Source organism: Oncorhynchus masou, chromosome 9 (assembly GCF_036934945.1).
Source record: "Oncorhynchus masou masou isolate Uvic2021 chromosome 9, UVic_Omas_1.1, whole genome shotgun sequence".
NCBI lineage: Eukaryota > Metazoa > Chordata > Actinopteri > Salmoniformes > Salmonidae > Oncorhynchus > Oncorhynchus masou.
Genome location: NC_088220.1, coordinates 13632141 through 13645755, shown reverse-complemented (window position 1 = coordinate 13645755; position 13615 = coordinate 13632141). Strand labels below are relative to the sequence as shown.

Below are 13615 nucleotides of genomic sequence, written 5' to 3'. Positions count from 1 at the left end.
TGGCCTATGAATTTATTATGCAGATCAATTATTAATTTTGTACATCATATTCTATTCATTATGAACACTTGCATGGGTAGAATCTTAGATTTTTATATTTAAATTGATTTGACTAAACATGATTCTCTCTCTTCTCTCTCTCTCTCTCTCTCTCTCTCTCTCTCTCTCTCTCACTCTCACTCTCTCTCCCTGCCTCATACTCTGTCTCCCACGTAGATGAGGTTTACTTTACTAAGCATCCTGCCTACTTTACTAGGCATTCTAATCCTACACTGGGCAAAAAGCCAAAGCCCCAAGTTCACTCAGAGCAGCTGGAATCTTCTACCCAATGGTAGGAAATGATCATCTCTGATCTGTACATGCATATTACTGTCATCTGTTAGATCAGTACAGTTTGTCACAATAATGTCAGCCTGTACACTTGTCAGTATGTTGTCATCTCATTATTAAGCGAAGTATATGTGTTTCCACTCTGGTACAGTGCTTTCAGAAAGTATTCATACCCCTTGACTGATTCCACACACAATACCACATATTATACATAAGTATTCACACCTTGAGTCAATACTTGTTATATTCACCTTTGGAAAGGATTACAGATGTGAGTTTTTCTAGGTGAGTCTCTAAGAGTTTTGCACACCTGGATTGTACAATATTTGCATGTTATTCTTTGAAGAATTCTTCAAGCTCTGTCAAGTTGGTTGTTGATGACTGTTAGACAGCCATTTTCAAGTCTTTCCATAGATTTTCAAGCCGATTTAATTCAAAACTGTAACTAGGCCACTCAGGAACATTCAATATAATCTTGGTAAGCAACTCCTGCTGAAAGGTCAATTTGTCACGCAGTGTCTTTTGAAAAGCAGAATGAATCAGGTTTTCCGCTAGTACTTAGCTCACTTCCGTTTCTGTATTTAGGCTTGCGATAACAAAGGGATACTTATTGACCCAAGACATTTCAGCTTTTCAATGTTAATGAAGTTGTAAAATGTTCTAAAAACAAAATTCAACTTTTATATTATATGGTATTGTGCGTAGGCCAGTTACACAAAATCTCAGTTTAATCCGTTTTAAATTCAGATTGTAACACAACAAAATGTGGAAAAAGTCAAGGGCGGTTAATACTTCTGAAGGCACTGTCTATAAAGATCACTTACTGTACTTACTGTTCTATTTTGGTTTTGCCAGTCCGGAGTGTAAAGCTATGTGTATGTCAGTTCATTATAAGGCTATATACAGTTGAGGTGCTTTATATGTTTGTGTTGATGAGCTACAGTCAGATCCCAAATTATTGGCACCCTTGAAAAAGATGAGCAAAACATAATGTATAAAATACATAATACAAATGCTGAACTATTGTATCTTGTATGCTCAAACAGATGGAATAATTCTATTATTTTATACCAATACAATTAGTCAGAGAAAGAGATTTTGTTCCACAAATATGATCTTAAAAAAAAAATTATGCTTGTTATACAAGATCTCTGAGCAATTGTATTAGTATAAAATAATATGATTCTCAAAATAATTTGAGCATACAATATAGTTCAGTATTTTTATGATATATTTTTAAACAGTATTTTTTGCTCATCTTTATCAAGCATAGTAATAATGTTTTACCTGACTCTATATGCTGGTATTTATTGAAGTGTGTGTTGTCACCAGTTGTTGTGGTGAATGTAGACGGCTCACTGGTTCAGCATCCTCTAACCTGCCTGGGTTCCTTCAACCGAGCGGAGGAGGGTTGGAGGAGAGACAATGACTGGGTGTGGCGGAGAGATGGAGAGGAGGATGAGGAGATCCTATGGATGATGGGTGAAGAGGAGAAGAAGAGGGGGAACAGCTTCCTTGTCAACCTGGAAGAGAGAACTGGAGGGGGGATATTTACATGTCACAGCCTGGATAAAACCCTCCTGAAGAATACTACGGTGCTGGTCAAACACTTGGACGAAGAGAAACGCATTCTTGAAGGATCCACTAGCACAGGTATACAGGATGTCTGTCTGTCTGTCATCCGAAATCAAGTAAAATATTGTTTTTCCATTCATTATCCAATTCTAACATGACATCTTCTGTCTCTCTTCTGTTTGTTTGTTTCTATTCTAAGGCTTTATGAAATGTTCAACACGGAACTACCAAGGAGAGTTCCACTGCTCCTGGAAATTCACCCCTACACGTTTTGGGACTGTTATGTTTGTCAAAGTGGCACGGTACTATCACCACCAACCTTTTCTATGTATTACTACCACACTATTGGAAAGTAGAAATAGAACCATGCAGGATCTTCGATTTGAACCATTTCTGGTTCTGGATAGAACCCTTTGCAGAGGTTTATATCTAAAACCCTCTATGTAGAGAACCCCCTGTATAATATACTATGGTTCTACCTAGATCCCACTGAAGGGTTCTGCCAAGAACCGTCTGTAATGGGTTCTACCGAGAACCCTTTTATCTATGACGTGTTCTTCCTAGAACCCTTTATGAATGGTTCCACCAGCCTTTATAATTTTATTATTAAATGACATATATCATAAGGCCTGTCTTTGAGCGCCTAGTTATAGCCTAACAAAGTGGTGTTTGGAAACTCCTGGTTCACAGGCCACATCAGGACTGCAAATCACATTATGCTGGCTTGCAAAGTCTTATTGACTTTAAACTCTTATTGAGATCCAGCCAGAGCTAGAATATCCAACAAGTGGAATATGCTATCACTTGCGACCTGCATTCAGAATAACTGCAAGGGTAGAGAAGATTGAATTCTGAGCCTAGCTCAATAATCTATACTGGAACAACCATCTTAGCAACAGGTGCAATAAATCCAATAACTAACAGATTGGATACGTTTATAAAACTGTATGTTATTTATCTTTATGTAGCATAAAATTTATCAATCAATCAATGTATAGAACATGCAAAAACACAGATATATCAGTAAAACAAACAATTAAGTAAATCTCCCTGCAGCCTCCTGAGTGGCTCTGCATCGCAGAGCTAGAGGCGTCACTACAGACCCACGTTTGATCCCTGGCTGTAACACGGCCGGCCGTGATCGGGAGTCACATAAAGCGGTGCATAATCAGCCCAGCGTCGTCCGGGTTAGGGGAGAGTTTGGCCGGGGGGGGGCTTTGGCTCATCGCGCTGTAGCGACTCCTTGTGGTTGGCCGGGCGCCTGCAAGCCAACCTCAATCGTCAGTTGAACTGTGTTTCCTCCGACACATTGGTGCAGCTTCCGGGTTAAGCGGGTGGCTGTTAAGAAGATTGGTTTGATGCTTCATGTTTCGGAGGACGCATGACTTGACTGTCGCCTCCCGAGCCCGTTGGGGACTTGCGGCGATGAGTCAAGATCGAAATTGAGGAGAAAAGGGTGTCAAATACAAAAAAAGATTAATAATTCTCTCCCTGCAAGAGAGCATGCTGGGAAATATTATATATGGTTCTATGTAGAATCATTCTTGCCTTCTGAAGAATCATCAAAAAATCCTTTCTTACAAAAATGGTTCTTAGGATGTTAAATGGTCTAGGTAGAACCCTTTGTCTTACAAAGAACTCCTGTCTTCCAAAAAGGATTATTCTGATTGAAGTGGTTCTTGGTAGAACCCTCTCCCTCCTCACAGAACCCATTTGGAACCCTTTTTTCTAAGTGTAAACATTCTATGGGTCTGACTATTGTATAGTGCTGTAGTGCTGTATAGCCTATAACATGTGACTGATGTATAGTGCTGCAGTGCTGTATAGCCTATAACATGTGACTATTGTATAGTGCTATAGGGCTGTATAGCCTATAACATGTGACTGTTGTATAGTGCTATAGTGCTGTATAGCCTATAACATGTGACTATTGTATAGTGCTATAGTGCTGTATAGCCTATAACATGTGACTATTGTATAGTGCTATAGTGCTGTATAGCCTATAACATGTGACTATTGTATAGTGCTATAGCGCTGTATAGCCTATAACATGTGACTATTGTATAGTGCTATAGTGCTGTATAGCCTATAACATGTGACTATTGTAAAGTGCTATAGTGCTGTATAACCTATAACATGTGACTATTGTATAGTGCCATATATAACCAAAAACAGAAGACAGACAGAAGATGTCATGTTAGAATTGGATAATGAATGGAAAAACAATATTTTACTTGATTTTGGATGACAGACAGACATCCTGTATACCTGTTCTGGTGGATCCTTCTAGAATGTGTTTCTCTTCGTCCAAGTGTTTATAACATGTGACTGTTGTATAGTGCTATAGTGCTGTATAGCCTATAACATGTGACTATTGTATAGTGTTATAGTGCTGTATAGCCTATAACATGTGACTATTGTATAGTGCTATAGTGCTGTATAGCCTATAACATGTGACTATTGTATAGTGTTATAGTGCTGTATAGCCTATAACATGTGACTATTGTATAGTGCTATAGTGCTGTATAGCCTATAACATGTGCATAATAACTTACAGTATTGACTTGACTTCAAGTGAAATATTACTGAATGGACTAATGCGATGTCAAATATTACTGAATGGACTACTGCAATGTCAAATATTACTGAATGAACTACTGCAATGTCAACTATTACTGAATGGACTACTGCAATGTCAAATATTACTGAATGGACTACTGCAATGTCAAATATTACTGAATGGACTACTGCAATGTCAATTGTTACTGAATGGACTACTGCAATGTCAAATATTACTGAATGGACTACTGCAATGTCAAATATTACTGAATGGACTACTGCAATGTCAACTATTACTGAATGGACTACTGCAATGTCAAATATTACTGAATGGACTACTGCAATGTCAACTATTACTGAATGAACTACTGCAATGTCAAATATTACTGAATGGACTACTGCAATGTCAAATATTCCTGAATGAACTACTGCAATGTCAAATATTACTGAATGGACTACTGCGATGTCAAATATTACTGAATGGACTACTGCAATGTCAAATATTACTGAATGGACTACTGCGATGTCAAATATTACTGAATGGACTACTACGATGTCAAATATTACTGAATGGACTACTGCAATGTCAAATATTACTGAATGGACTACTGCGATGTCAAATATTACTGAATGGACTACTGCAATGTCAAATATTACTGAATGGACTACTGCAATGTCAACTATTACTGAATGGACTACTGCAATGTCAAAAATTACTGAATGGACTACTGCAATGTCAAATATTACTGAATGGACTACTGCGATGTCAAATATTACTGAATGGACTACTGCAATGTCAAATATTACCGAATGGACTACTGCGATGTCAAATATTACTGAATGGACTACTGCGATGTCAAATATTACTGAATGGACTACTGCAATGTCAAATATTACCGAATGGACTACTGCAAAGTCAAATATGACTGAATGGACTACTGCAATGTTACTCTACTTTTATTCATCCTTTTCTTGTCTTTTCTATAGTGGCCTGTCCGATGCTGAGAACATCAGCTGTTCTGTGGACACCAGTGGACAGCAGTGGACATGTTCCTCTTTGTCTGGCCAGAGTAACATCATGTGTTCTGTGAACAGTAGTGGACTGGGGGTGTCCTGTGTGGACAGACAGTATTGCCCTTATGCTGAGGAGACTGACCGGATCACCCTGACCATCTACATGAGGACTAACTACCTGCTGGAGGAATACTCCAAATGCTTCTACATATCAGAGATAGGTGAGGACACACACACACAGAGCGAGAGAGACACACACACACACACACACAGCACTTCTACTTATCAGACATAGGTGAGGACACACACACACAGAGACACACACACAACACTTCTACTTATCAATGATGAGTGAGTGTTAAAAGGGGACCTTGTTGCAGTCATAAGGGCAGACATGCTGCAAGAGGCTGGCTGGCAGGATCAGGTGCACAAGCTGTGATTTTAGGCTACTTAAAGGTGACAATAATGGTCTAGGTGTGCACTTCACTATATTTACCAACTAATAAAACAATTATATTTACAAACTTCACAATGTAAGTGGTCTCTGAAAATAAAAAGCTTTGGAGCTGGTAAACCTGTCTATCCAGTAGCAAACATTTAGAATGCAGGAACAAAGCTCTCTAAAATGGCAGGAGTTTGTAGAGCACCAGTGCAGAGCAGCACTACTGAAGTCTTCGTCACCGCCTCTATATACACTGAATAAAAATATAAACGCAACATGTGAAGTGTAAAAATCCCTGAAATTTTCCAGATGCACAAAAACATATTTCTCTCAAAAATTCTGTTCACAAATTTTAATTACATCCCTACTGGTGAGCATTTGTCCTTCGCCAAAATAATCCATCCACCTGACAGGTGTGGCATGTCAGGAAGCTGATTAAACAGCATGGACATTATACAGGTGCACCTTGTGCTGGGGGACAATAAAAGGCCGCTCTAAAATATGCTGTTTTTTCACACAACACCACGCCACAGATGTCTCAGGTTTTGAGGAAGTGTGCAATTGGCATGCTGCCTGCCGGAATGTCCACAAGAGCTGTTGCCAGAAAATTGAATGTTCATTTGTCTAGCTGCCTCCACCGTCGTAGTAGAGAATTTGGCAGTACGTCAAACCTACCTCACAACTGCAGACCACGTGGATGGGCCTGGGTTGTGATTAGGGCCTAATACATTTATTTCAAATGACTGATTTCCTTATATGAATTGTTACTCAGCAAAATCTTGGAAATTGTTGCATGTTGCATTCATATTTTAGATCAGTATACAAATATATTGCACATATACATAGGCCTATCAGAATATTATATGCTGAGAGTTTGTTGGTTTAAGTGCTACTGAAAGTTAGTTTGATAGTGCAGTGTTAGTAGAAGTTATGGTAATATTATCTATCCCTCCTCTCTCCCTCTCCTTCCTTCCCTCCCTCTCCTCTCCTCTCTCTCTCTCTCTCTCTCTCTCTCTCTCTCTCTCTCTCTCTCTCTCTCTCTCTCGCGTGCACATGCTCTCTCTCCCTCTCTCCAGTGAAGCCAGACAATGTATACATTAAGGAGGTGAACAGCAGTACTATAGAGTGGAGCTATCCTGTCTCCTGGAACAGACCCATCTCCTACTTCCCCCTCTCCTTCCAAGTCAAAGAGATCGAAGGCAGAAAGTGCAAGAATGGGTGCACGTGTGATTCTCCCTACACAGAGGTGAGGACTACTGTCTACATACTGTACATCCTACTAACCCTTGTCTCCGGAGCTTTTTGAGGGCCATTACACCAAGAGATCCAGACCATGTACTAATAGGCTCATACTCTTCAACTAATAGAGGTGGTCACTCTGGTCCCTGGTTCAATTCATTGGAGCACACCTTAGCAAAACATTTTGCAACGAAAAGGAGCATTTCTTATTGGACAAGTTCATGTAGTCCCTGCGTCAGGCAATTTTCCTCCATTTGGTGTTTAATGAATTAAACCTTTGCGTTCCCCCAGGTTCACACCACAGAGAGCAGCCAGTGGTCAGTCAAGGCCAAGGTGACGGTGTGTGTCAGGGCCCAGGATGCCCTCTGTGACTCCCCCTGGAGTGACTGGACAGAGTACAGGTCAGTACCACACTCTCTAGTCTACTGTATTCAGCAGAACCTCTCCTCGAGGACCCCCAGCTGTTCCATGTAGTTGAACTATTGAAGAGTTAACACACCTGATTCAATCTGTCAACCAATCATCAAGCCCTTGAATAGTACTGAATCAGGTGTGCTAGTTCAGGGCTACAACAAAATAGTGAAACAGCTCCCAGAGTAGAGGGTTAAAAACCCTGCTGTAGTCTACTGTTTCATTACGGAGACATTGAGCTACATCTACACTACCAGGGTTAGGTTCAATTTGCTTTTCCATTCGGTACATTCAGTAAGTGGATTGAAATTGGAAAATGTGCCTTTGTTTATCAATTCAAGAATGTAATTTCTGAGAAGACGTTGCAGAACAACACGTTTTACAATATGATGTGATTTTTCAGACTCAGTAACAAGGGAAACAAGAGGGGAGGCAGGAAAGGCAGAAGAAGAAGAAGAAGAAGAAGAATGTGTCTCAATAGTATATCTTTACCATACTGATGGCCATCAAATATTAACCAATTAATTCACTCTAGTTTGACAGGCATTCACACTCTAAAACATCCACTATGACAAAGGTGACTTAATTGACACTCTAAAACATCCACTATGACAAAGGTGACTTAATTGACACTCTAAAACATCCACTATGACAAAGGTGACTTAATTGACACTCTAAAACATCCACTATGACAAAGGTGACTTCATTTACTAAAACTCTAAAACATCCATTATGACAAAGGTGACTTCATTTACACTCTAAAACATCCATTATGACAAAGGTGACTTCATTTACACTCTAAAACATCCATTATGACAAAGGTGACTTCATTTACACTCTAAAACATCCATTATGACAACGGTGACTTCATTTACACTCTAAAACATCCATTATGACAAAGGTGACTTTGTTGCCAAGATCATTTACTGACACAAACTTCACTTTTACAATGTTTATACTTGTTATGAAATGTATTTAGTAATATTTATGATTATTTATTTATTAATGTTGCTTTTATCTCATAGAGTATGACATGACATGCACTAACATAAACTGAAATTATATTTTTGTGACTTTTAATACTATAAATCTAAATAAACGTACAGACCTGCACTTACAGTAGATGTGTTAGAGTTCTTTCCACTACTCTGTGCTCACAATCTTTAATGACTTTCAGGATAAAAAAATAACAACGTGAAATCAAGCATCAATGAAAAGGAAGTAATGTAGGACTAATCTCATTGCAAAATGCAATATAAATACCTACGCTAATACACTTCCTTTGTCTCTGACAAACCACAACAGGATGTCCAGGAAACTGGTTGGAAGGCTTAGACCAATGGCGTGACACTTGAGGATTCTCGATCACGGTGACTGTTGCTTTTCTCTCTATTTATTCAACTTAGGGTTGTGAGGTTGCAGGGATGGAAGTTATTTTGCAAGACTGCATGAGGTGCACTGACTCATTAATCTATATGGTCCATACTTCTTTGAAAACATTTAGACCAATTTATTGAACTTACAGGCAACAAATTATTAAATCATTATGGCAGGAGACTATAACATGGTGTTAAGTACCTCAATGGACCGTAAAGGTAATCACTCTACAAACTATCATCACCGTGCCCTTGAAATCACTCTACAAACTATCATCACCGTGCCCTTAAGGAAATCACTCTACAAACTATCATCACCGTGCCCTTAAGGAAATCACTCTACAAACTATCATCACCGTGCCCTTAAGGAAATCACTCTACAAACTATCATAACCGTGCCCTTAAGGAAATCACAAATATTATGGACACATTAGAAATAGTGGATATTTGGAGACTAAAAAATCCAGACCTAGTGAGATATACATGGAGGAGACTTAATCAAGCTAGTCGTCTTGCCTACTTTCTTGTCTCTTTCTCTCTTGCATCAAAGATGTTGAAAGTTTGAATAGGAGACAGAATGCGATCGGGTCATCATCTAATTGGCATCACTCTTATAGAGTTTCCACATGGACGGGGATATTGGAAATGTAATCACAGTTTACTGGAGGACAATTTATTTTGAACTGAAACAAAATCATTTATAACTGAATTATTCCAGTGTAATATAGATTCAGCAAATCCCCTTATTGTTTGGGAGACCTTAAAATGTACCTTCAGAGGTCATTCAGTTCAATATTCATCAATAATAAAACAATGTTTCTGGGGAAATCCATTAACTACTAGTGCAGGTAGATAGCAATAAAAGCGATACTACAGAGATACATAATAAGTTAAGAGGAAAAACTAAAAGAACTTGAGGAACTTATTCAAGAGTGATCTAATGTAATCTATTACAAAAATAAAGCAAACTGGATGGAATATGGAGAAAAATGCACAAAATTCTTCCTGAATCTCCAATACAGGAATACTAACAAAAACAATTTGCAGAAACTCAGAGTCATCTGTGATACTCTGAATGACATTTTAAAAGAGGAAGGTAATTATTTTAGGCAGATGTTCTCTTTTCTGTCTCATCCTCTCCCACTGAATGAAGATTACGGTAAGGAATTATTTCGAAATACTACAGTATAAAAAATACAAAATTAACAAATGCACAGAAAGATCAGTGCGAAGGTCAAATTACAAAGGAATAACTTTTTGAAGCTATTAAATCCTTTCATTCTGGAAAAACCCCAGGGCCTGACGGCGTACAAGTAGAGGCATAACAAGCGTTATTTGATATCCTAAAAGCTCCATTTTTAACGGCGTTCTTCTGTTGAAGGAGGAGCAGACCAAAATGCAGCATGGTGGTTACTCATGTTTATTGATGAAAATAGACTAGACATGAAATAACTGAAATGTACAAAAACAACAGACAGAAACATGAAAAAACTATACAGCCTGTCTGGTGAATATAAACACAGAGACAGGAACAATCACCCACCAAACACTCAAAGAATATGGCTGCCTAAATATGCTTCCCAATCAGAGACAACGATAATCACCTGACTCTGATTGAGAACCGCCTCAGGCAGCCATAGACTACGCTAGACACCCCACAAAACCCCAAGACAAAAACACACCACAATAACCCATGTCACACCCTGGCCTGACCAAATAAATGAAGATAAACATAATATATTTCGACCAGGGCGTGACACCGTTGTTAGATTGTTTTAACTACTCCTATAGAAATGATAATCTGTCAGGTACTCAGCAGGAATGTCTGATTCCTCTGTTATTAAAACAATACCGAGATGTCAAATATAAAGACCCAGTCTATCTAAAATACTGGAGGCCCCTTGCACTTCAATGTTGTGATGCAATAATACTAGCGAAATCCATAACACTCAGAATTATAAGGGTTTTACCAGGTATTGTTCATCCTAATCAGACAGTTTTTTTTTACATGGATGATACATTAGAGATAATATACGACAACTACTAGAAATAATAGAACATCATGAAACATCTAAGAAGCCAGGCCTGGTGTTTATAGCGAATTTTGAAATGGCATTTGATAAAGTAAGTCTGGATTTTATTTATAAATGCCTAGATTTTTAAATTTCAGTAATTCTCTTAAGGGTAAAAATAATGTATAGTAACCCCAGATGTAAAATAGTAAATAATGGCAATTTCTCAGAGTTTTGAATTGTAAAGAGGAGTTAATCAAGGGTGTCCACTGTCACCATATCTATGCGTTACGGCCATCGAAATACTAACTATTAAAATCAGATCCAATAATTACATTAGAGGAATAGAAATCCAAGGATTAAAAACAATGTTGTCCATGTGTGCCGATGACTCAAGTTTTATATTAAGTCCGCAAGCTAGATCCCTGCAATGTCTCATTAAACATCTAGATAACTTTTCTGAACTCTCTGGACTAAAACCTAATTATGATAAGTGTACAATATTACGTATTGGATACCTAAAAAATACAACTTTTACATTACCCTGCAGCTTACCTATAAAATGGGCTGATGGTTAAGTAGACATACTCGGTATTCACATCACAAAATATATAAATAATCTCTCCACAATGAATTTCAATAGAAATCTTGTAAAAATAGACCAAATCCTGCAACCATGGAGAGGTAAATACCTGTCTATTTAAAGTTTACATATCTGAGTTTACTCACTTACTTATGGCGCTGCCTATTCCTGATGATTTTTTTTTCAAATCATATGAGCAAAAAATATTTAGCTTTATCTGGGACACTAAACCAGACAAAATATGAATTGGGAGGTGGGTTGAGATGATTAAATATAAAAGCACTAAACCTCTCTCTAAAAGCTTCACTTATTCAAAAGTTTTACTTGAACCTAAATAGTTATCAAGTACATTACTAAGAAAATCTCATCCATTGTTTAAAAATTGCCTTTTTACATTTGTGCAGATTGCCACGTCTCATTTTCGATTAATTGAAAATGATACATTGAAAAAATATCTCTCTTTTTCAAACAAGCTGTAATGCTCCGGGTGTCGTGGGTGTGGAGTCAAAAGCAGGAGACAGAGAGTTCAATGCTGTGCATCTTTAATAGCACCAACGCACCACAGAGTGCTCACAATAGGTACGTTCCCAAACACAGGGAATCAAAATGTACAACGAAAAATACACGACCAAGTACTAACACGTACCTCTACAACAGAGCCAAAGGTTACATTGAAATAATCCCGCACAACAACCAGGCGGGCCGGCTGTCTAATAAAGACAAACTAATTAAACATAAACAGGTGTTAACACTAAACATACAAGGAGGGGGAGGAAAGACAATCAGTGGCAGCTAATAGGCCGGTGACGACGACCACCGAGCGCCACCCGCCCGGGAAAGGGAACCACCCTCGGTCGGAATCGTGACACAAGCATTGCAGAGCTGGCTACAATTTCAATTTCCTCTCCCTGAAAAGATAGAACACATATTATGGCTGAACTCAAATGTGCTGGTTGATAAAATACCTGTTTTTATGGGAAAGATGTTTGAAAAGGGTATTTTGTTCTTAAATTATATTGTAAATTGGAATGGTAGAGTTATGTCCTTTATGGAGTTATCAGAATTGTACAGGAAGGTCTGCTCAATCCAAGAGTACAACCAATTGATTAGAGCATTACCCCAAAACTGGAGGAGGCAGGTGTCGTGGGAGGAGGCAGGGAAATGGTCTGTCTGCCCAATATAAAGGATCAAAACTGGAGAAGGCAGGGAACTGGTCTGTCTGCCCAATATAAAGGATCAAAACTGGAGGAGGCAGGGAACTGGTCTGTCTGCCCAATATAAAGGATCAAAACTGGAGGAGGCAGTGAACTGGTCTGTCTGCCCAATATAAAGGATCAAAACTGGAGGAGGCAGGGAACTGGTCTGTCTGCCCAATATAAAGGATCAAAACTGGAGGAGGTAAGGAACTGGTCTGTCTGCCCAATATAAAGGATCAAAACTGGAGGAGGCAGGTGGCAGTGGGAGGAGGTAGGGAACTGGTCTGTCTGCCCAATATAAAGGATTAGAACTGGAGGAGGCAGGGAACTGGTCTGTTTGCCCAATATAAAGCATCAAAACTGGAGGAGGCAGGTGGCAGTGGGAGGAGGCAGAGAACTGGTCTGTCTGCCCAATATAAAGGATCAAAACTGGAGGAGGCAGGTGGCAGTGGGAGGAGGCAGGGAGCTGGTCTGTCTGCCCAATATAAAGGATCAAAACTGGAGGAGGCAGGTGGCAGTGGGAGGAGGCAGGGAACTGGTCTGTCTGCCCAATATAAAGGATCAAAACTGGGGGGGCAGGTGGCAGTGGGAGGAGGTAGGGAACTGGTCTGTCTGCCTAATATAAAGTATCAACACTGGGGGGGGGGGTAGGTGGCAGTGGGAGGAGGCAGGGAACTGGTCTGTCTGCCCAATATAAAGGATTAAAACTGGGGGGCAGGTGGCAGTGGGAGGAGGCAGGGAACTGGTCTGTCTGCCCAATATAAAGGATTATAACTGGTTTAGGCAGGGAACTGGTCTGTCTGCCCAATATAATGGATAAAAACTGGAGGAGGCAGGGAATTGGTCTGTCTGCCCAATATAAAGGATCAAAACTGGAG

General features: G+C 39.2%; 1 protein-coding gene across 1 annotated transcript; it reads left to right on the top strand.

Annotated features, from left to right (window-relative positions):
* The first annotated feature begins 405 nt into the window (after nt 1–405).
* LOC135544946 (interleukin-12 subunit beta-like) lies at nt 406–7633 on the top strand. The gene is made up of 6 exons (XM_064972636.1): nt 406–415; nt 1663–1983; nt 2105–2207; nt 5452–5699; nt 6997–7166; nt 7451–7633. Exons 1-6 carry the CDS (start codon nt 406–408, stop codon nt 7631–7633), a joined length of 1035 nt encoding a protein of 344 aa, XP_064828708.1.
* Nucleotides 7634–13615: the final 5982 nt, after the last annotated feature.